General features: G+C 37.2%; 3 protein-coding genes across 6 annotated transcripts in view; all 3 read left to right on the forward strand.

Moving 5' to 3' along the window:
• Nucleotides 1-23,973, forward strand: part of LOC125653998 (serine/threonine-protein phosphatase 6 regulatory ankyrin repeat subunit B-like) — a 1,068,599-nt gene that overhangs the window by 803,282 nt on the left and 241,344 nt on the right. The window lies entirely within an intron of this gene.
• Nucleotides 1-23,973, forward strand: part of LOC125654500 (uncharacterized) — a 53,434-nt gene that overhangs the window by 7,997 nt on the left and 21,464 nt on the right. The window contains exons 2-6 of one of the 3 annotated variants that reach the window (XM_056142836.1): nt 964-1,019; nt 2,553-2,678; nt 4,135-4,842; nt 13,095-13,193; nt 13,224-14,640. In XM_056142836.1, the coding sequence (XP_055998811.1) occupies nt 964-1,019; nt 2,553-2,678; nt 4,135-4,842; nt 13,095-13,138 (934 nt within the window). In that variant the 3' untranslated portion in view covers nt 13,139-13,193; nt 13,224-14,640. Of the gene's footprint in view, nt 1-963; nt 1,020-2,552; nt 2,679-4,134; nt 4,843-13,094; nt 14,642-23,973 lie in introns of those variants that run through there. The other 2 variants (XM_056142835.1, XM_056142834.1) reach the window with 2 other exon arrangements.
• Nucleotides 15,270-19,084, forward strand: LOC125656847 (uncharacterized). Of its 2 annotated transcripts, none has more exons than XM_048887438.2 (3): nt 15,270-15,432; nt 15,870-16,023; nt 18,512-19,084. In XM_048887438.2, exons 1-3 carry the CDS (start codon nt 15,298-15,300, stop codon nt 19,027-19,029), a joined length of 807 nt encoding a protein of 268 aa, XP_048743395.2. In that variant the 5' UTR covers nt 15,270-15,297; the 3' UTR covers nt 19,030-19,084. The 2 variants fall into 2 exon arrangements, with proteins under 2 accessions (XP_048743395.2, XP_048743396.2); XM_048887439.2 differs by having other exon boundaries at nt 15,277-15,432; nt 18,518-19,084.

The following is a 23,973-nucleotide window of genomic DNA, read 5'->3' on the forward strand; positions in this document are numbered from 1 at the left end:
CACGTGATCATCGTCCCTCATATCCTTAAAAAATTCTTTCGCCACGTAAAGCATGTAGTCTTTTCCAAAACCTTTCTTAATTTGAAATGAGGTAAAAGTTTGAAGATGGAGTTAAGAATTTGTGTTGAAATTGGATATTTTTTAAAAGATAAAGAACGAATTCAGTGTGTCTAGAATCGCTACATTATTTCTAAAGTCAATCTATTGAAAATTATCTAACGAAGTGGGTGGTACAAGTATTTCGATAATTATGGACCTTAAAGTTCCAATTAATGTTTCAATTTTTGTTAAAACACTTGAAATTTTGATTGTTTGATTAAATATTATATTGTCTAACGTTCCTCTCGAGAATTTTTCACTCATATGGAGACGTCATGAAATCTTGAGTGTTACTTTATTTAGCCATGACTTTGTAAAGTGAGCACTCAAAAAGAAGGGGGGAAAATGACTCTGAACATGCCCTTGAATGTTCGTTCCTCATTTTGTGTATACAGTCCTCTATAAGACGGTTTTAATACATGTATCTATACCATCAGCAAAGTTTTATTAGAATTTGTCGTTATTACCTCAGTAAGTATAATTGTTCTAGAGAACATTTCATCAATGCTTATGGTAATGGAAACGACTTATTAATTCTTACAAAATAAACTGAAATGTTTTGAGTTACAACTACATGTAAATTGGATCACTTAAGTTTGACACAAATATTCACATATTTACTGTGTGACTCTCCGCCATGTCGGCAATTAAGGAAGTATTTCATTGAAAGTAATTAAGTGCAGCTTGAAACTTCTGAAAATAGCATCGCTATTCAGTGCAATCTCTTTCTTACCCCCAACAGGACTGACAAAGTGCAAAGGTCACATTGAATGTTTCTCATTTTATACGGGGGTCGTACTATAGATAGAAGTTTTTCGTTTTCAAATTAAAATCATTCCAGATTCTTGTATACTTTATGAACAGGCTCAGAAAATGCTGTACAGGCCATCAATGGGACGAGAGGACGGAAATCTGTAAAAGTACGTGTTGCACGAAATCAACATCTTCCGGTGCAGTGGGAAGTTGACTCTTAATATCAGTCATTCATATCATTAAACTAAACTTGATCTTCATCATTTACCAGTATTCTATGAAAAATTGAAGATAACGAACAGTGATCAATTTCATGAATATAAAGAATGCAAAATTTAGGGTAGGACAAACACGGACTCCTGTGCACACCAGAGGTGGGACCATGCGCCTAGGAGGAGTGAGCATCCCTTGTTGACCGGTCACACTTTATATGTACAGGAATAAGCTATACTTTAGATATTATATAGTGTGCATGAAAATCTTGACTCGTTGTAGAAGCAATTGTTTAACGATTTTCACTCTTTGCACAAACAATTCATAGTGCTATAGTACGGAAGCCAATCGATGCCAGGGTATATAATTAAGATTCATTTAACTGGCGGCTACCACTTACTATCTTGCGGCCGCTATTCAATTTATCTGGCGGCCGCCACTTATTTTACACATGGCGGCTGCCAATTTCAAAAACAATTTAATTCATATTGCTGAGTGGTTATTTTGAAAAGATTCAGAATAATACGCAAACACGCAGCATCGATTTTCAAAGTATAGGGACAGTCGATGGAGAATTTGTCTTCAACAGTTGTTGGCAAACAGAAAAGGAACCTAAAAATGTCTCTTTTGCCCAAACTTCATACTCCTAAATTGGAGGTGGCTCCGTTCGTCATTCAATTCATCAGGTCATTCATTATTACATTTTTACCATTCATTACCACAACAATGCTCTTAATTGTATATCACATATTATATAAATTACTAAGCATTGCAGAGGGAGATTACAGGGATTGCATCCCCTTTCATTTTGAGAGAGAGATAGAAAGAGAGAGGAGTTGAATAACTGGCGGCCGCCAGGTCAAATAAGTGGCGGCCGCCAGGTCAAATAAGTGGCGGCCGCCAGGTCAAGTAAGTGGCGGCCGCCAGTTCAAGTAAGTGGCGGTCGTCACTTAGATTAAGTGGTGACCGCCATATAATAAGTGGCGGCCGCCAGATGAATTAATTGGCGGCCGCCAGTCAATTTATATGGCGGCCGCCAAATACCCGGTAATAAATGGTGGCCGACAGTTAAATGAATATCAATTATATACCCTGGCACCTATCGGCTTCCGTACTAAAGTGTTTCTATAAGTAAAATGCATTCATATGATTGTCAATAATTTGACTCTTCATACTGAGTAATTCATTCTCAACAGAGGATGCTAACTCCTCCTAGGTACCTGATCCCACCGCTGGTGGCCGTGATCCCCATACTCTTGATTCTGTAATCTTTATAGAATTTGATCACTGTTCGCTATCTCCATTTGTTTGTAACATGTATTTAGATACGGCTGTAATCTAATTTTAACTTTTTTGTAAACAATTGATTTGATATACATTCAGATGCTATGATTTTGAGGCACCTTTAAATGCTTTTAATCTTTTTAAAGTATTCACATTTAAATACTTTAGGGCTGATGTATTTATATATTTTTAATTTGATGTAGAGTGCGGGTCTGGCTATTTTGGAGTGAACTGCGGTCAGTCATGTGATTTCCCTGGTTTTGGAGTTGGTTGCCAAGGAGAGTGTAAATGTTCACGGGAGAAGTGCAATGTGTCCTGGGGATGTCCGAGTACGTATGCATTTCGGACCATCCTTATGATTGTAGTTAAAAGCTGATACAAGGTTTATTTACCAAGTGCCTTGCGTCTACATTCAGGTACATTGTGGAACGAGCTATACGTGAACGGAAACGTTGGATACAAAAGTTAACCTTCAAAATACAAAAAAGCATTGTAACACTAAAAAAAATGTCGGAAATGCTATTAAAGTTTCCATGCAGTTCATCTTATGTGGAGTGACAGATCTAAAGGGATTGGATATTTGTAATTGATTGAATATCTTTTTTTCTTTCTAAAAGGTCATTTAATTTTTGCCATTTTTGGGTCTTCAACCCCACCCCTTTCTTGGCTGGAAAACATACAAACTTGGGTAGCAACCCACCCCGTTTGGAAAATCTTCTGGATCCGCCACTGTCTTATCGTATACTTTTGCTAGGTATGTTAGTTAGACAAAAATTGACTCATTTTCGCTGGTTGTACCGAAAATCCACATTGTGTTTCCTTTGTTATCGTGTCTCTCATGGTACAAATAATCTAAGATTGATCCCTTATGTTCAAACTTCATATGTCAAGTTGCAAGGTCAATGCGTTTATATTACCTTCACACTAACGGATTTTTCTTACGAGTCCTTACGGATCTCCGACTCGTAGTCAATCGCAAGCATTCGTAAATCACTCGTCGGTTTCCGTGTCTAAATCATAACAATCCGTGTACTTTTACGGATTTGTGGAATACGTAAGGATCCGTAAGAAAAATCTGTGAATGTGAAGGTACCATTATTAAGAATTAAAATACATTAAATACCATAGTAGTTTGATCACTCTCAAAACTCTCTATATATAACTTCAACTGCAATACGCGTATCTCGTATGATCCTCTTAAGGGGGTACTCTACGTCGTCATAATGGCTGCTTTCCTTTTCAAACACGGATGAAAATATGAATATCAGCAATATTTTTCTATTCATTTAAAAATCATCGCATAGTTGAGTAGCTCAGTGGTTAGCACGTTGAATGCAGAACTGTTGATCGCGGGTTCGAATACACCAGAGGTTTTTAATTTTTTCAGATTGCCTTCTATAAAAACTGCTTTTTTTCTCACTAGATAAAGTAAATTTGAAAGTTTTCAATTTCAAAATATTGTTGTACATATCCTCCACTTTCCATACATATCAAATTTCTCTGGTGTAGCATACATCCTTAAATTTACATCAAATGACTGTAAACCATTTCCATTCTCAATGACAGTGTAGCGTGGGGGAGAATTCCATCGTCATCGAAATTAAGTTTTATGATGCGCCTACATGGCTGTGCTCTCTCTCTCTCCTCTCTCTCTCTCTCTCTCTCTCTCTCTCTCTCTCTCGCACGAAAACCCAACACCATTCTTCTTTCTTAAAGTGTCGGATCTGAGAAGATAAAATGTCAGAAAAGAAATTTACATATATATATATAGATTTACTTTTGTAGAGAAAACGACGACCACCAAGATCTATACAACCAAACAGTCTGTAGTCAGCACCTCGAACGAAAAGTATTACGTCACCACTACCAGAACTAAATATAGCACCACCAGCGCCACCACGGAGACAAAGGTGGATAATCAGACTTCAGGGCCGGGACTAACACAGCAACTCTCTCCATTAGACGCCTTCTTTACCACACAGAACCTTTTGATAATGGCTATTTTCGGAGTAGGATTAATTTTCTTAACTCTTCTTTTGGGCTGTACTTGTAGAATTATTTACAAAAAAATAATTTCAAAGCGAAAATTGAATTGTGATAAAAAGGAAAATCGCCCGGATATTGTGCAAGACGAAAACCATTATGAAGAAATATCCAGTATTTTAGTCGTATCTAACCAGGGGATTAATTATTCTCCTCTTCTCCAAAATTCAACAGACGGGCGAGATGTAACTCTAGAAAGATTCAATACTTCCGAAGAAAAGGAAAACCTTGAGGAGTTCGAAGACCAAGGATATGAAAACAATGCGATCACTAAACCTACAAAACATTTCCCTGTCGATGATCCGTCGGATCAAGAGTTACCTGGTACACATCATGAATTAACGGACTCAGAAGGATATCAGCTACCACACTCCTCCTCCACTGGGATGTCAGACGGATATATTGACGCAGATTTCTGTATGGCGAAGGAAACACCTGACAATGACAGAAGTAACTATTTGATTGTGCTTCCTAATTAAATCCATCCGCTCACTGAAATTCTGTAATTACAGAACATGTTACACAGTGAAATTCTGTAATTACAGAACATGTTACACACTGAAATTCTGTAAATATGGAACATGTTACACAGTGAAATTCTGTAAATATGGAACATGTTACACAGAGAAATTCTGTAAATATGGAACATGTTACACAGTGGGATTCTGTAATTATGGAACGTGTTACACACCGAAATTTTGTAAATATGGAACATGTTACACGCTGAAATTCTGTAATTATGGAACATGTTACACAGAGAAATTCTGTAAATATGGAACATGTTACATAGTGAAATTCTGTAATTATGGAACATGTTACACAGTGAAATCCTGTAAATATGGAACATGTTACACAGTGAAATTCTGTAATTATGGAACATGTTACACAGTGAAATTCTGTAATTATGGAACATGTTACACAGAGAAATTCTGTAAATATGGAACATGTTACACAGTGAAATTCTGTAAATATGGAACATGTTACACAGTGAAATTCTGTAATTATGGAACATGTTACACAGTGAAATTCTGTAAATATGGAACATGTTACACAGTGAAATTCTGTAAATACAGAACTTGTTACACAGTGAAATTCTGTGATTGTGAAACATGATACACGCTGAAATTCTGTGATTGTGAAACATGATACACGCTGAAATTCTGTGATTACGAAACATGATACCCTGGTTAATACACTGAAATTCTGTAATTACTGAACATGTTACCCTGGTTAATACACTGTATGTCGGGGAGATCACATCAGAATTACTATGTGATATTTAACTGAAAAGTAAAGATTATTAACAATGTCAGTTACCCTCATCAAAATTCACCGCCGAACGAGTTTGACCCCAAAAATCCTTATTGTGTTACAAGGACCATTGACGCATTTCTATAACTAAAATGAACAGCTCATACAAAGTCATGTATTTCGTGTGTTATGAAGTCAAAACTAGTTAATAATTACTTCAATAAAACCGGACATCACGTACAGGTATTTGTATGTTATATCATTATGATTTATGCTATTCGATTATTGTCTTCTTAAGAGGGTAACACGTCATGTTGTCATGCCCATGATACATATATTTCAAAATACAATATTGTTAGAATTATGTTTTAAACACAAAGATGCCGGTAAAGTCAAGAGCTTTTCCATTTGATATTCATGTTGAATCCTAGTCATGCATTTTCAATTAAATGGTTCAATTTTATTTCAAATGATTGGCTGAATACACTAAACAGTGTTAGACCTAACTTGGGATGGAGACACGCCCCCTTGACAACAAAGACAGCACCACTTTCTTTTCAAATTCACATCCCAATGCTATTAAGGGGGTATACTACATCGTCACAATGGCTGACTTCCTTTACAAACATGAATGAAAATGTAAACATTAGCAATAGTTTATATTCCTTTTAAATGTAATTGTCTAGCTTAATAGCAATAATTTCTTTTCTCCTCCCCCCCCCCCCCCCCCATTCACATCACGATGCAGTTAAGGAGGTATACTACATCGTAATAATGGCTGACTTCCTTTTCCAACATAATCGTGAATGAAATGTAAAGATCAGCAATATTTGTGTATTCTCTAGCTGAGTAACTAATTAGAATGTCCACTACATAATTAGTTTTCCCTAATACCATATCTGAAGTCAAACATACTGTATTACGGGTAAAAATATAGCAGATACGTTAGTAAGTATACCGAGACAATAATGGCGTGGTTGAAGTGGACAGTACGGAAGGTTATTGTGTAAAAATAGATCAGGAAGAGGCTTTTGATAGAGTTAGTCAAGTGCATACTCGGTGTGGATTTTAAAACAACATGAAACGAATAGTCCTGGAAACTCCATGCAATTTTTCACTATTTCATCACATTTTCTATTATGAATATTCAGATCGATTATAATCTTTTAACTGAAAACTAGAAATCTAATTACGAAACGAATAATAATTTACTAATCAGGTAATTGCGGTAATAGTATACTGCAATTTGACAATCTGTGACCGATTCCCACGAAAGGCCAAAATGTAACGATTACCATTTTTAGGTCACCTGAATTCATTCAGGTGACCTATTGCTATCTGTTTTTGTCCGTCGTCGTTCGTCGTGCGTCGTGCGTTAACATTTGAACATTTTCAGCTTCTTCTCTGAAACCCCTGAACCAATTTCAACCAATTTTGGCATATAGCATCTGTGGGTGGAGGGGAACAAAAATTGTGAAATTCGTGGTCCCTGCCCCCCTGGGGCCTGAGGGGTGGGGCAAAAACCATCAAAATGAGTGTAATTTTTAAAAATCTTCTTCTTTACTCCTGGACATCAAGAAGCCAAACTGTGGGCATATTTATAATAACCATTGAGCCCTCTACCAAAATTGTGAAATTCATGGCCCCTGGGGCAGGGGTTCTTGTGTTAGGGTGGGGCTCTATTGGTCATATAGTGAAAATGTAGAAATCCTTTGAAAATCTTCTCTGTCTCTGGGTATTAAGTAGACAAACTAATAGCATGGTAATGATGAGCAAGGATGCCTCTTTATATCCCCCGCAACAAGTTGTGGGGGGGGGGGGGGGTATACTGGAATCGGGTTGTCCGTCTGTCCGTCCGTCCGTCTGTAGACGCAATGGTTTCCGGGCTCTAAAGCATTATCCTTTCCACCTACCGTCACCATATCATATATATGGACTACCCATGGGATGAAGATGTTCCCTATCGATTTTGGGGTCAAAAGGTCAAAGGTCAAGCACACTGGACATCGAAGTAGCAATATGGTTTCCGGGCTCTAAAGTGTTATCCTTTCCACCTACAGTCACCATATCATACATATGGACTACCCATAGGATGAAGATGTTCCCTATCAATTTTGGGGTCAAAAGGTCAAAGGTCAAGCGCACTGGACATTGAAGTAGCAATATGGTTTCCGGGCTCTAAAGTGTTATCCTTTCCACCTACAGTCACCATATCAAACATATGGACTACCCATGGGATGAAGATTATCCCTATCGATTTTGGGGTCAAAAGGTCAAAGGTCATGCGCACTGGACATCGAAGTAGCAACACTCAGAAAAGAGGTAGTTTATACCTATTACCAACACCCTTTGGGAGATTGGGGTAAGCGGGGGGTATTCTTAGTGAGCATTGCTCACAGTACCTCTTGTTAAAAATTGTGAAATTCATGGCCCCTGGATCAGGGGTTCTGGTGATAGGGTGGGGCTCCATAAGTCATATAGTGAAAATGCATTATTTCTTTGAAAATCTTCTTCTCTGTCCTTGGGTATTAAGTAGACAAACCAATAGCATGGTTATGATGAGCAAGGATGCCTCTTTCAAAATTGTGAAATTCATGGCCCCTGGGTCAGGGGTTCTGGTATTAGGGTGGGGCCCTATTGATCATATAGTGAAAATGCATTTTATTTCTTTGAAAATCTTCTCCTCTGCTGCTGGGTATTAAGTAGACAAACTAATAGTATGATAATGATGATCAAGGATGCTTCTTTCAAAACTGAAATTTATGGCCCCTGGGTCAGGGGTTCTGGTGAAAAGGCGGGGCTGACCACATAGCTATTCAATGTTTCTTCCATCCAAAAGTAAAATTCTTATATTTAAACACAAACCTAATTCAAACATTGGAAGGTTGTTACATGATACTCAGGTGACCTATAAGGCCCCTGGGCCTCTTGTTCTAATACAAATGGAGTTTTGCGAAGACGATTACGTTTGCAATCGTCAGTGTTGACTTTTACATTTTAAAGGGACCAACTCCAGATACGGAAATTGGATTGAAATAATTATACAGACTGCTTCAGTAAAAACACCAAACCGACAATTATGTTTATTAATTGAGTATTACAATCTATTTAACAATATCGTTTCTACATTTATTTGACACGTTCGCTCTGTGTACCACAACGACGACTCTCACAATGCAGATAATACATGTAATTATGGTGTAGATTTAATGCGATAAATACACAGCATATTCGCTTGAAATAAAACACGCTTTAACACTGTAGTGACAACTAATTTCCATGGTGATTCGTAATCCACTAATGGTAAATACCATGATAAAAAGGAGAAATCGAATTTTAAATGGTGCATGTAATATATCTATATTCAACGGTTTTGACACAAGTTATGGGTATTCACAATTATTGTGCTCTCTTAACACTAAAAACAACTTGACAAAGTTGTCTTCCTCTTTGCCTCCAAACATTACTTAATATTTTGTAACTTTTTACAAACTTTTTACCGGTATTGCATTTGGTCTGCGTCCGTCGTCGTCCGTCGTGCGTTAACAATATCTTCCCAGAAACTACTGGGTCAATCTTGACCAAATTTGGTATGTAGCATCTGTAGGTGACGGAGACCGGAAATTGTAAATTTCATGACCCGCCACCCAAAGGGACTCTAATATAGGGGTTAAAAACTGCAAAATTTATGTAAATCTTTAAAGATCTTCTTTACTCCTGGGCATCTAGCAGTGAGTATATAGTAATGCTGAGCAAGGAAGCATCTACCAAAATTGTAAATTTCATGATCCCCGGGGTAGGGGTTCTGACCCCAGGGTCGGGCCAAACTTACTATATAGTGTTTATGTGTAAAACACTTAAATAACATCTCCTTTTGTGTTATTGATACTAAATTGAAACTAAAGTCAGGATGGGGCCAAAATACTGTATAGGGGAATAATTTCACGGGTTTGTTATTTTCGCGGGTTTTCCACTTTAGACACATTCACGGGTTCATAAATTCGCGGATTCGAATCACTATAAGCTTCCCACTTTTTGAACACATTGTGTATTAAAGAATGATAAAAATATTCACGGTTTCTTAAATTCGATTTGTCTAGAGAGCGAATATAGCGAAAATTTCCACCGCGATTTATTTTCCCCCTTATAGTAGTCAGTTATCAAATGTGTGAACAATAGAAATTTTTAACCTCTTCTTGATAACTATCATTCCAATTCTTTTCAATTTGGTATGAAGCATCTTTGGAACAAGGGGGGTATGAATTGTAAAGTTCAGGATTCCTGCACCCCTGGGGCCCTAGGGGTGGACAAAGACTTCCAAAAATTGACCAATTTTCAAAAAAAAATCTTCTCTACAATCGCACGTGTTTAAGAGCAGGAAGGCCTCTACCAAAATTACAGATTTCATGATCCCCGGGGTAGGGGTTTTGACTCCAGGGTCGGGCCAAACTTACTATAGAGTGTTTATGTGTAAAACACTTAAATAACATCTCCTTTAGTGTTATTGATACTAAATTGAAACTAAATGGATATTTAGAAAGAGCAGATAGTCCTTCACTAGAATTGTAAATTTGATTATCCAAGGGGTAGAGGTTGTGGTATCAGGGTGGGGCCAAAATAGTCAGTTATTAAATGTGTGAACAATAGAATTTTTTTAACTTCTTCTTGATAACTATCATTCCAATTCTTTTCAAATTTGGTATGAACGGGGGGGGGGGGGCATAAATTGTAAAGTTCAGGATTCCTGCACCCCTAGACCCAAAATTGACAAATTTTCAAAAATCTTCTTCTCTACAACTGCACGTGTTTAAGAACAGGAAGGCCTCTACCAAAATTATAAATTTCATGACCCCCGGGGTAGGGGTTCTAACTACAGGGCGGGGCCAAACTTACTACATTTGTAAATAGTGTTTATGTGTAAAACACTAAATAACATCTCCTTTAGTGCTATTGATATCAAATTGAAACTAAATGGGTATTTAGAAAGAGCACGTAGTCCTTTACCAAAATTGTAAATTTGATGATTCCAGGTGTAGGGTTTTGATATTAGAGTGGGGCCAAACTTAGTATATAGTATTTATGTGTAAGTTTGCTGATACTGTATAAAATCTGAATGCATACTTAGGAATAGCAGAAAAGGATGTACAAAAAATGGTGCATTTCACAACCCAGGACTTTGACTCTTAGGATGGGTCCAAATTAGTCTCATCTTTTAGTGTTTTAATGTTAATACACCTAATATATCATGTAAAGCCTTTCATCAGTGTATGCACTTTTGAGGGCATTGAAGTTTCAAGAACACATCTTGTTTTATACTGTTGCTGAACATTAGAACTTAGTTTAGATATTCAGAAAAGGATATTTTTTTCTAGATTTCATAGCCCTTGGGAGTAATGATACTCAGTTGACCGATAAGGCCTGTGGACCTCTTGTTAATCTACCAATAAAGCGTTCAACAAGAGATCTCTGTGTGTTGAAATGAAAAGATTTAGTTTGCGATATCTCGTTCTTTCAAAAACTTTTCTTCTATTTATTTGTTGTTCCGTGAATGAAGTAACAATGGGGCGACGGCTGGGATATATTTTATCCCCAAGTATGATATATAATTCATCTTAAAAAGCGAGTTCCGGTTAGCCTATTTCTGAAATACGGGAAACTGTTTAGCGTTATTATAATGACCCAGAAAACTACACTCAACAAAACAAATGGTCCCTTAATTGTCAACGATCACTTGGGCATGAATTGCGTGGGTGTTGGGGGTGCTGTCCGGGGTTTGTTAATTTTTATAGCTGTAGCATCCATAGCAACAAAGGGAATCTGTGGCCACGTGTTGATTTTTAGCACCATTCCTCTACTGTTGGCCATTTGATAAAAGTTTTGCTTAAATCGCATGAATCTTTTAAATGGAACATTCAATTCTATTCAAATCTTGCGCGGTTTTGGTCCTTGAATCGACACGGGAATTGACAAATCTTGAAAATGAGTAGCACTGAACAGGATGACTTGCCAGATATTTCTGAAGGTGGGGGTAAATATACTTTGCTTTGAAAGTCTACCCTCTATGTTCATTCAGATTGGTGTATGTAAAACTCCAGCATGATTGATTTAGGAGTACTATTTACCAAGCACGCAGTTTCAAACAAAATGAGCACACACACTGCCAACTGCCATGTGGTTACTTAAATTATGTTTAGTAATAAAATTTAGTTTATCGATTTCCAGAGTTAAATAGAACTTGAATAGCATCATCAAGAAAAGGACTAAAAGTATTATGAAATTCATTTTTGAAGTAATTATAGATGAGAATATGAAAAATATGAAATATGAAAACAATGTCCAGCGAAAGAGAAAGAACTGCAGATGGTTGGATGAGGAAGTGCTTATGTTGTTTCGATCGTATACAGTTAACCTGTGTTCCTGGGTTAAAAACAGTAATCATTAACCACAGGAGATGTATCTCGACACAGGCAGCAAAAACATACTCTCCGATAAATTTGTAAATTTGATGGCTACACCAGAAAAAGGCATAAAAAATACGCTGTCTAATAAGGTACATTTACCTCCACACCCACAACGAAAACTGTAAACCAACTTCTATTCGCGTGCGAGAACCTCTTCATCGCGAATATTTCTCGCCGCGAACCAGACCTTTAATGTATCGTGTACGTTTGAGATTATCTTCGTCGCGAAAATTAGTCGCCGTAAACCAGATCCTCACTAGTAAATCTCGAAATAAAGTCGTCGCGAATAAGAGTCGGTTTACAGTAACTGATAAGCACTATAGAATTGTTTACACCCCATTTCAAAGCTTCAGACACAATAGGCCGCCGCGGTGGCCGAGAGGTTAGAGAATTCGCCCCGCATGCGGAAGGCCGGGGTTCGAATCCCGGCCGCGACAGACCTAAGTTAAAACAGGTAGTCTAACGCTCGGTATCAGGTGTAAATGTCATGGAGATGACCTTAAAAACGGATGACCCGTGTCACAGTACATGTGGCACGCTAAAGAACCCTCACTGTTCAATGGCCGTAATACTGCAGATCTGATCAGGTGTGACCGGTCGACAAGGGATGTTTACTCCTCCTAGGCACCTGATCCCACCTCTGGTATATCCAGGGGTCCGTGTTTATCCAACTAGCTATTTTGTATAGCTTATAGGAGTTATGAGATTGATCACTGTTCGTTATCTTCATCTTACATTCAACACTACAGTACATCTCTTTTAGGAGATCAGTCAATCTTAATCAAACTGTAGGATTGTACATGTACACAATACTGTTGAGAAATCTCACATACCGAGACAAAATAAATAAAATGGCACAGACAGCGCAGAACATCTGAGTATAGGGGGAGGGGGAATCAAATTTGAAAGGATATACAGTATATCAATATGATAAAAACCACACTTTTAAAATCTGTTTAAATTCCAGAAAATGATGATTTAATTTTTCAGGGAGTAAATTAAGAAAATTTAAACAAACACCTAGCAGAGTTTGATCACAGACCTTGGACCGTCCAAACGTGACCAGATAAACGGGAAAACTATTCAGAGGTTTTTCTGGGACTAGTGAGAACGATGAAGGTTTTTCTGGGACTAGTGAGGACGATGAGCTCAGGTCTAGCACATTAACACAGCGGAAAGTACCATCGTTTTCTACTGCGGGACCAACTGTAACCGCGGTAAATAAAGGAGAACGGAAAGGCAAGAAGAGGTGATAATGGATTTGCTTCGGTCCAACCAAGAAGCGTACAAAAAATACAAAGAGGTTCCGAAGCTCTTGAGAGTTCTCAGGGTCAGCAATTCTGAATAAACAAATGCATGCAATGCACTACTCATTTTGATTTCTTTATGAAGTTAGATTTATCGATAATACAAAATAATTGTTCAAATGTAATTTTGTTAACTAAACGAATGACAAGCTGCGAAATGCATAAACAGACCCAGCAAATTGTCATCAAAACAAAGTGTGGTGTTAAGCTTTGCTGTATATCATGAATGTACCACAGCGTGCTTACTGTAAGAAGACAAACTCACTGTAAGAAGACGAACTCACTGTAAGAAGTCGAACTCATTGTGAGAAGTCGAACTCATTGTGAGAAGTCGAACTCATTGTAAAAAGACGAACTCACTGTGAGAAGTCGAACTCACTGTAAGAAGTCGAACTCACTGTAAGAAGTCGAATTCACTGTAAGAAGTCAAACTCACTGTAAGAAGTCGAACTCACTGTAAGAAATCGAACTCACTGTAAGAAGTCAAACTCACTGTTAGAAGTCGAACTCACTGAAAGAAGTCGAACTCAAGTTATCCTGACATTTGTCAGTAACGTGTTATCAGCCTCTTTATAACGAAAACAATCGCAAATCATTTTAGTGAAATTTGTTATTAAAAAGACATCTTTTACATCTTAAGTTTCTGTCTCTCCAGGAACGTAGCAACCCCCCTCCCCATACCTTTGGACGACAGCTCTATACTAGACCCCTTTGGGGGACAGGCTTGTCAAGATATAGTTTTTCATAACCCCTCCCCCATTCTAAAAATGATGCTCATCAATTCCTATAAGGAATGCAAAATTAAATGTTGGGCAAACACGGTTCCCTGGATATACCAATGGTGGGATCAGGTGTCTAGGAGGAGCACGCATGACTTGTCAACCGATCACACCCGCCGTGAGCCCCATATCTTGTTCAGGTAAACGGAGTTATCAGTAGTCAAAATCAGAGTATAAAACACGGTCTAACATTCGGTATGAACCATGTAATAAAGCATTTTATGCCAGTTTGTATTTACAAACTACATCTAAATGTGTTGACAATGAATATGTGATTATGTGTGTATTTTGTATACATGTATACCAATATATATACTGTGAAATCAAAGATATTTGTGGCAACTCAATTTTCCTTGATTTATTGTTTCTTTTCCCCCAAGAATTCGTGAAACCCAAGAATTCATTGCACATGCACATGAATACCTTGTAAAGCTTGATTTTATTTTTCCAATTTTAATGTTTAGAATGCTTAACTAAGGTATTTCTAATGGTTAGCAAGAATTTGAATATCAATTGTCGAGGCACTACATGAGAGATACAGAGCTCACAATGCCTTGTTATGTAAACAAGGCCAGTGCCATGTTTTGTTTACATAGGCTAAAGTTCGTTTAAAGCAGATATTTTTCATTTCACACGTTAATTCTGAATACAATCAAATAGTTTCTAGTGTTTGGCACATCCCACTTTCTTTAAATATGCTATTTTTTATTAAGCCATCTATATGTAAACAAAAGCACGGCAAAAGCCTTGTTTACATACCAAAGAGTTGTGAGTGCTGTACATATCTCGCCTGTAACTCAACAACTGATATTCAATTTTTGGTTGACCATTAGAAATACTTTAGTTAAGCATTGTAAACAATAAAAATGGAAAAAATAAAATTTGAAAACCCCTTTCACGATAGAAGCGTTTAACATCTACTTGTCCTGAATGTCCTAATATCTTGGAATTTTGAAAATACCACTCCCAATGTTTTTTCATGTTTGGAATTGGTCCCTTTAGATTGTAAAAGTCAGCCGTCGATTGTAAAAGTAATTTTCGTCAATATAATTACTCTAAATTGGTCCCAGGGACATTCAACAATTTAAATATTAACGATAAACACATATGAAACAGAGAGAACTGCACGCTCACGGCGCACCAAACTTTAACAGTAACACTATCGGCATCATGGGACGTACCGCCAGTCTAGTCACTATTCTAGTGGTGGCCATGTTTAGAGTTTCTTCAGGATCAGTGGAGGTATGGTTGATTTTATTTATAAGCCCAGTGTCGTTAATCGAGATGAACTGAAATGTAGTTTTTCCTCCCAGATATTGTATTGTATAAAGATTTCCAGCTACGTTTTGGATAGAATCAGTGTGTTCTATACAATAAACCGCGGGATTTCCATATTGTATCTTTTAAACAAGAGCGTTAGTTTTGCCCCTTACATGATGAAACACATATTATATACAGTGATTTTAGTATTACAAGCAATACGTTACATGTATTTAAATATTTTTCATCAATATTTGTGAGCATGTTTTGAATTAATTGAAAATAGGCAGGTTCAATTTTCAATTTGCCGCTCCGTCTCAATTTTCTTTCGATAGTTATTCAGGACATTGTCAATACAAAAAATAAATAAATAAATAAAAAAAAAATTAAATAACAAGTTGAATAATATTTTCAAACAGGCCGGATGGGAAGTTGTGCGTCCGCTCAGTAAGAGTATTTTCCAGTTAAAGTCGGCGGAGAAATCCCCCGTTGGAGACTGTTTCAGATTTAACGCTGTCATTGAGGCTCCCAGAAACACGACCACAATTAACCAATACTCGAAATGGACGATTCGTAAGTAATGTTAAAACGTACCCCTGAGAAGGGAGCTTTTTAAATATGTGAAGAAGAAAAAAATAGTTATATCTCAAAGTAATTCTACGGTACTCGCGTTTCTTTCTTTCTTTTTCTATTTCAAAAATTTATTCATATTCACTAATTTTTATTGAACATTTTCTATTGTCTTTTATGTATCAGAGAAAAATGAAGGTGTGATACGGCTCACATAAAAGTCCTTCATAATATATTCATGCGCGCTATGCCTGAAAGCTTTACGAAGTGCAACTCCCAAAAAGAGGTTCATGGGCTATACTGCTTACCTGAGCCACATTGGCCTGCTATTGTTCGCCTGCTGTGATTTTAATCAATATTTATTATCATATATTTATCCATTAACAATAATCATTTCCATTCATAAGACGATTCGATGTATCCCAGTGAACGCGAAATAAAATACATCACAGAGTCTTCTACATCTGCTTCGTACTTAGATAATTTATTGAACAAGGATGCTAATATAACAACAAATTTACAACTCAACAGAATGATTTCAGTTTCTCCATAATCAACCTTCCATATTTATGTAGCAATATTCCATTACCACTTGCATATGGTGTTCATGTCTCTGATTCAATACGCAAGAGCTTGTTCTACGTATGATCAGTTATAAAATCGAGGCAGGCTACTGACAAACAAGTTGATATTGGAAGGGTTTTAACTGTTCCGTTTAATGTCAGTATTTTGCGAATTCCATGGTCGTTATTATGGTCTGGGTTGCCAATACAACCCATCATTGGGTCAAGTGCAGCCTGACGTGTTGCATACCTAGTGGTAGGCCGTTATATATACAGAGTTTAGCTGCGCATTGCTCCGTTTGCCTGATCGGGATATATTGCTCACAGCGGGTGTGACAGGTCGATGGGGGTGCTTGTTTCTTGCTAAGTAGTTAATATCTTTCAATCGTTTCTTGTCTGTTTCTCAAACACTCGTCAATACAACCTCACATTGGGTCAAATGCTGTCTGACGTGTTTCATACCGATTGTTAAGCCGTTCTTGGCACACTGATTTCGACTGCGGATAACTCCGTTTACCTGATCAGGATATAGGGCTCACGGCGGGTGTGACCGGTCAACAGGGGATGCTTACTCCTCCTAGGCACCTGATCCCACCTCTGGTATATCAAGGGGTCTGTGTTTACCCAACTCTTAATTTTGTATTTCATATAGGAGTTATGAGATTGGTCATTGTTCGTTATCGATAACCTTTTCATTCTCATGAAAAATTTTACCCCATATAGTACCCCCACCTAACCCAAAGGATCACAACGTAACTGAAAATGAATTCACATTATGCCTCAACACCAGTAACTAAGGTTCAAGATCACAAGACCAAAGGTAATGGTATGAAATGAAAGGTCTTGTCATAAGAAATGTATATTCAAGATATGAAAAAATCTAAGGACATATTGAATAGGTCACTTTTCTAAAAGTACCGGTAGGTCAAAATTCCAGGTCAAGGCCACAAGACATACACAATTGCATCTCGTAAAAGGTCTTGTTGTAAAGAGTATATATATATATATATATATATATATATATATATATATATATACAACATGAAAGCCCTAGCTTTCATATTTTAAAAGATATTTCCTATCTATCTGCATATAATACTTTGATCCCCTATTGTGGCCCCAACCTACCCCCGGGGTCATGATTTTAACAAACTTGGGTCTAACCTATGTCAATAAGCTTTCATGGTTCTTGAGAAGAAGATTGTTAAAAAAAATTCCCAATATATCTTAATATAAAACTTTGACCCACTGTTATGGCCTCATGCCACGTAGGGAACTATGATTTGCACAAATTTACTCTATATCAGGAAGCTTTAATATAAATTTCAAGTTTTCTAGCCATGTGGCTCTTGAGAAGAAAATGTCTAATATGTTGCTTAAATATTAGCATGTAAAACTTTGATCCCCTATTGTAACCCTACCCTTCCCCCTGGGGCCGTGATTAAGAAAATGAATTTCTCCTATGTCATGAGGTTTTCATGTAAATTTTAACTTTTCTAGCCCCGTGGATCATGAGAAGAAGATTTTGAAAGATTTTCCCTTTGTACTCACAGGTACAATTTGGTCCCCTATTGTGGCCCCATCCAATTCCCGGGGACTTGATTTTAAGAAAGTTGAGTCTGCACTGTGTTGGAAAGCTTTAATGTAAATTTAAACTTTTCTGGCCCATTGGTTCTCGAGAAGAATAATTTTGAATGACCCTAATCTATGTTTGCATTTTCGTGATTCTCTCCCCCTTTGAAGGTGACCTGGCCCTTGGTTTTCAACTCACTTGAATTCCCTTCACCCTAAAAATGAGAAAATATTATGGGAAGACGGACGGACAGACAAACGCCCCGAACAAAAGGTGGTCAAAATGTTTTAGTGTCGAACATAATGACGTCGAATACTTCATGTATGGTCATTTCGTTTAATGCAGTATGGTACAGTTTCAGGTGAAAGTACTCAAACTCCAAACTATGAACTCGTCATTTACAAACCCAGTGTATACTGCCTAGTTAATGGAGACAAACTGATATCGGGCTCGGAGACCATCAGCATAATGTGGACTTACCCTACTGAAGAAAATTTACAAACTGTCTTTCCGTTCAATAACTGCACGGTCCAAATCCTTAGACAGGAAACCGACAAAGTAGTATCGTTTAAAGCTTTCATGAAGTTATGCAGTGGCAATTATGTGTTTTGGCCCGAAATCGGCGTGAAAAGCCGTCAGAAGTGGGACATAACAAGTAACGATCGAAAATATTTCAAACAGGAGTGGAGGAAGATCGTTTCAACACCTGGGGAACTACGAGGCGCCACGTCAGTTGCTGCTCATTTTGATAAGGTGGCCCTACGTAAAGACAACATGAGCCTGAAGGAATTCACATTCCGTGTTTATCAGCGCCAGGCTGATTGGGAAGTCGTGGGCGTAACGTTGAAGATTGATCTTCTCCCTGTGTTTTGATTGTTCAGATATCTTTCGTATCTCGTTCATTCAATAAAATACATGTGCAAACTGACTTCCTTTTATGATATATCTGCAGTAATTGTCTCCCCTCTTCCAGGGGGAGAAATCCTGTTTTTGTACTTTCTCTCAGTCTGTCCGTCTGTCATAAAATCTTATGAGCGCTTTTCTTCTGAGATATCAGATGGACTTGAAACTTTGTAAAATGCTTCACAGCCATTTGTAGATATGCATATTGTCAGGACAGAGGGATTCATTAATTTTCCTAAACGTTATAATGGAAGTAAGAGGGGTGGAAAGTGCAAAATGGCCTGTGAACACTTCTCCTCCTATGTGGCTTATCGGATAGACTTTAAACTTTGTAAAATGTTTCATTGCTATTTGTAGATGTGCATATTGTCAGGACAGAAGGATCCAATTCTTTTCAGAAAAGTCATACTGTATCTCAGGGGTGAAGGGTATAAAATAGTTTGTGCACACTTCTTCCATATGGCTTATCGCACAGAAGAAACTTTATACAAAGCTTCATTGCCATTTACAGATTTGCATATTGTCAGAACAGGAGGGAAAATCCAATTGTTATCCCTAAACTTATTGTGGATCTAACAGGGGTAGAAATGTAAAATAGCTTGTGAACTCTTCTCCTATATGGCTTATCGGATAGCCTTTGAATTTTGTACAATGCTTTATTATCATTCTATGATGTTCTCATTGTTCTGACCAGGGATCTAATATTTTCGCACAATTTACAGTGGATCAAAATGGAATGTTTTGGAGCTTTTTTTCATGCACAGGGGTATGTTCACTTTCCTAATGACACTTCAGAAGAACAGTCCTTTTCCTTTTTTGTATCATATACAACAATGAGATTAGTCACAGCAATGTCGAATCTTCTCTCCACCTTTGCTGTAAATGCACAAAGTGCAGTTCATAATGCCTTTGTTCATATTGCTTTCTCTACCATACCATGCAGTACATTAAGGGCAAGGGGTAGGGGTAATTTGGAACCATTTCAATTTGGGGAACTGGGGAGGCATTTGTTTTAATGGCAGTGCAGTGCATGGTCACCAGCATACTTGATAAGGAATGTTTTGATCCACGCCCGGTCCCTCGTTGTTAACTTATCATGCGTTACTTTGCCACTGTTGCCATGTTTTCTTTGCAAAACGTCCTCTGTATCCAGAGATCTGGCAAGTGTATGGAGCTTCTTCCTCTCAACAGTATGTACAAAACTAAACCTTGTACAAAACAAAACCTTGTACAAAACAAAACCTTGTACAAAACAAAACCTTGTACAAAACAAAACCATGTACAAAACAAAACCTTGTACAAAACAAAACCATGTACAAAACAAAACCTTGTACAAAACAAAACCATGTACAAAACAAAACCATGTACAAAACAAAACCTTGTACAAAACAAAACCTTGTACAAAACAAAACCATGTACAAAACAAAACCTTGTACAAAACAAAACCTTGTACAAAACAAAACCTTGTACAAAACAAAACCTTGTACGAACTCTCTGTGGACATTAAAGAAATATTCTTGAAAAGGTCTTTCTCGGTTTCTCCCTCTGTGTTTCTTGGCCTGTGTTACAGAACCAGTGTCAAGTTCCTCCCTAGTACATGGAGGACAGTGATCACGGAATTCACAAGCTACATGGCATTCTACTCCTTACAACCGCAAGTGTCATTTTGAAATTTTGATCGGATTATGTATTCCTTAGTGTTCGTATCATTAACTTCATGTGGTACATTAGCATCTCCATCATTGTTGTTATTTTCACATTCGGAATCGGTATCATAATTTAAAATGTCATACGCAACTGTCTATGATTTAATTTATTTTCACTCCAATCTCTCCAGTTTAAAATGGTCACTTTTTCAAATAAGATACTAGTATCTATAATTCAATGCATTTTCAAGATAGACAACTCCCTCAGAACATTTTGCTGATATCAGAGCTGCCGACCGACGCAAATCTGTGTTCCAGCAATTAACACAAAACACAACAATTAGAATAGATATACTTCGCCAGGATAGAAAAAAGAACAGTAACAATTCATTAAATTTATGGTCTAGTGTTAAGACGGTGGTTTCCAGTTTTGACTTTGTTATGATTTAAAGAGTATCAAAAATAAATTTAGGTCTAAAATAAATGGAGAAATAAAATTACTCAAATGAAACAAAAGTGATTAATAATTACCTCTAAAGATACATCAAGAGAAAATAAAACAAATCAAATGAATTTGAAATGGTTTGTGATTCTTGCCGTAGAGAGTATATATCGTCAAATCAAAACATAAGAAAAACTTATCTGATTGAAAACTTCTCCTATGTGGTTTTCGTCTCTGCGGAAACTCAAAATGAAATGTCCAGACATATTTGAAAATGGACTGAAAAAACAAAAGTAAATAAAAAAAAAAAGAAATTTACATATAAATATTCCTATCTAGTTACCAGTCATCCAAAAAAATAATTTGTTAAACGCCACTCTGATTCCACGCCTAAGTACTCCTATAATATGCTGGAGTTCCTCATTGACAATATCTTTGAGGTCTTTGGTGATCAGTCTGTTGGAATTCCCATGGACACAAAGTGTGCCCCTTTGTTAGCTGACCTGTTTTTATATTCCCATGAAGCAGAATTTATTCAAAAACTTCTACGTGAGAAGACAAAATCTCTTGCTGTGGCCTTCAATTAGAGATTTAGATATATCGACGATATATTATCTATTAACAATAATAATTTTCATTCATATGTCGATTCAATATATCCCAGTGAACTCGAAATAAAAGACACCACAGAGTCGTTCACTTCTGCTTCATGCTTAGATATTTTATTGAAAGTAGATATTAACGGCAGACTAACAACTCAACTTTATGACAAACGGGATGATTTCAACTTCTACGTCGTCAACTTCCCATGTAAAAATATTCCATTATCACCTGCATATGGTGTTTACATCTCTCAACTGATTCGATACGCAAGAGCTTGTTCTGCGTGTGGTCAGTTTTTAAATCGAAGCAGGCTACTGGCAAAAAAGTTGATGGTGCAGGGGTTCCAACAGTCTTCTTTAAAATCAGCATTTCGCAAATTCTAATGTCGTTATAACGATCTAGTTTGCCAATACAGCCTATCATTGGGTCAAATGCTATCTGACGTGTATCATGCTGATTGTTAGGCCGTTCTTGGCACACTGATTTTGACTACGAATAACTCCATTTACCTGATCAAGATATCTTCACCTTGCATATAGGTCTCACGGCGGGTGTGACCGGTCGACAGGGGATGTTTACTCTTCCTAGGTACCTGATCCCACTGCTGGTATATCCAGGGGTCCGTGTTTGCCCAACTCTCTATTTTGCATTGCTTTTAGGAGTTATGAGATTGTTCACTGTTTGTTATCTTCAACTTGCATTATAAACTATGTTGAATTATAGTCCATATGGCGCACCGTACATGAAAAATTTAAATCATAACATATCGGCATGTATGAATAAGATAATGTAACATATATATATTCTTGATATAGACGTGTTTAACATTCGCGGGTGATATAGGAAATACAATAGTTCTAAAATCTACCCTGTAAAGCAGGTGTGAAAGCTGAGATGAATAATGTTATTCGAAATAGCATAATTGGACGTTGAGAGGAATGAACACTTTTTTGTTACCTACTTTTTTACTGTAACATTATGAACAGTTACCCAAACATGCATTTGCCCTATGACAAATTCGTCCGTCGGTTACTTCATCTACAAATTAACTTAATTATAAAGCCAAAATATTGGAAGAATAAAAACAAATTTGGTGAAAAGAAAGACTTCCTACTCAAATTCTCACTTCAACAATGGGACTTACTACCTCAGAGACAGAAACTAGCCCATTCTATTTATGATTGTGTCCATTGTGAAAATTCATTGCTTTGTTACTCGGCATTACACAATTCAGCATCAGAATTACCAGAGAATGTTGTATGTCAAACCAGCTTGCAAATGACATAGCAACCACAGGCAGTGAACTTTTAAATGTTCTAAAACCAATTATAGAAAAAAAAAGATTTAAAACATAATTAAAAATTCCAGTAACTATAAAGTACAATCTCACAGAAAAGTTACATTGTACCAAGCGAGCAAAACTGCAGAATCAAACTTCAAATAATACGTGGAATTGCAACCCCCCCCCCCCCAAAAAAAAATCAGTAACATAATTGGACACAACGAGAAAGGAATTCAGGGCTTTTTAGCCTCATGAAAGTCGTACGATCAGATAGACCGTGATCACTCTTCCAAACATTTACGAGCCTATGCATGATGCCACAGAATTTAAGGACTGCGATCAAATCCCAAAAGACCAAAGCAGGGGAAAAGGAAACAGAAAATCCACATCAGGAACATATGACAGAGATGAATCTCTAAAGTACGTTAGATCTTTACCAGCTGGGTCAAAGGTTGACTGACGGTATTAAGCCATAAATTTTCACATGAAGAACAAATACGGTGTAATTACCTACTAACACAGGACAGGTTCTAACGTTGAAAAAGCCAGTGGCATTAACACAGACAAATTCAACACCAGTCGCCGAGTCAGTGGAAGAGATTTTCTTCAGAGCGTACCCAGATGAAAACAAACAATCTACAGAAAGTATCCATCCTAACCCCTAGGTCAGCAAAGAAAATTAGACCACGATATACGAGGGTTGTTCGATATGTAATGTGTATTGTACCACAGCGCGATAACGCTTTGCACGATTTCGTGGATGATGATACTATTCTCACATTATCACCAGTGTGAGATAGACTTTACCCATGTGAGACAGCCATGTGAGATTTTTCTGTCTCACACTGCTGCGACGTCATTTGATTGTGACGTCATATATTTTCTATGATTTACGTTACACGGTGAAGATTTACAGTACACGATGAAGCAAAAATATGTTG

This window comes from Ostrea edulis, chromosome 7 (genome assembly GCF_947568905.1).
Source record: "Ostrea edulis chromosome 7, xbOstEdul1.1, whole genome shotgun sequence".
NCBI lineage: Eukaryota > Metazoa > Mollusca > Bivalvia > Ostreida > Ostreidae > Ostrea > Ostrea edulis.

Excerpts from the sequence above, each read along its gene's own strand:
- LOC125656847 (XM_048887438.2), top strand. The coding sequence starts at position 15,298 with ATGAAACAGAGAGAACTGCACGCTCACGGCGCACCAAACTTTAACAGT. Across the intron at positions 15,433-15,869 it reads TTTCTTCAGGATCAGTGGAG|GCCGGATGGGAAGTTGTGCG; the intron begins GTATGGTTGATT and ends ATTTTCAAACAG. Across the intron at positions 16,024-18,511 it reads ATACTCGAAATGGACGATTC|TTTCAGGTGAAAGTACTCAA; the intron begins GTAAGTAATGTT and ends AGTATGGTACAG.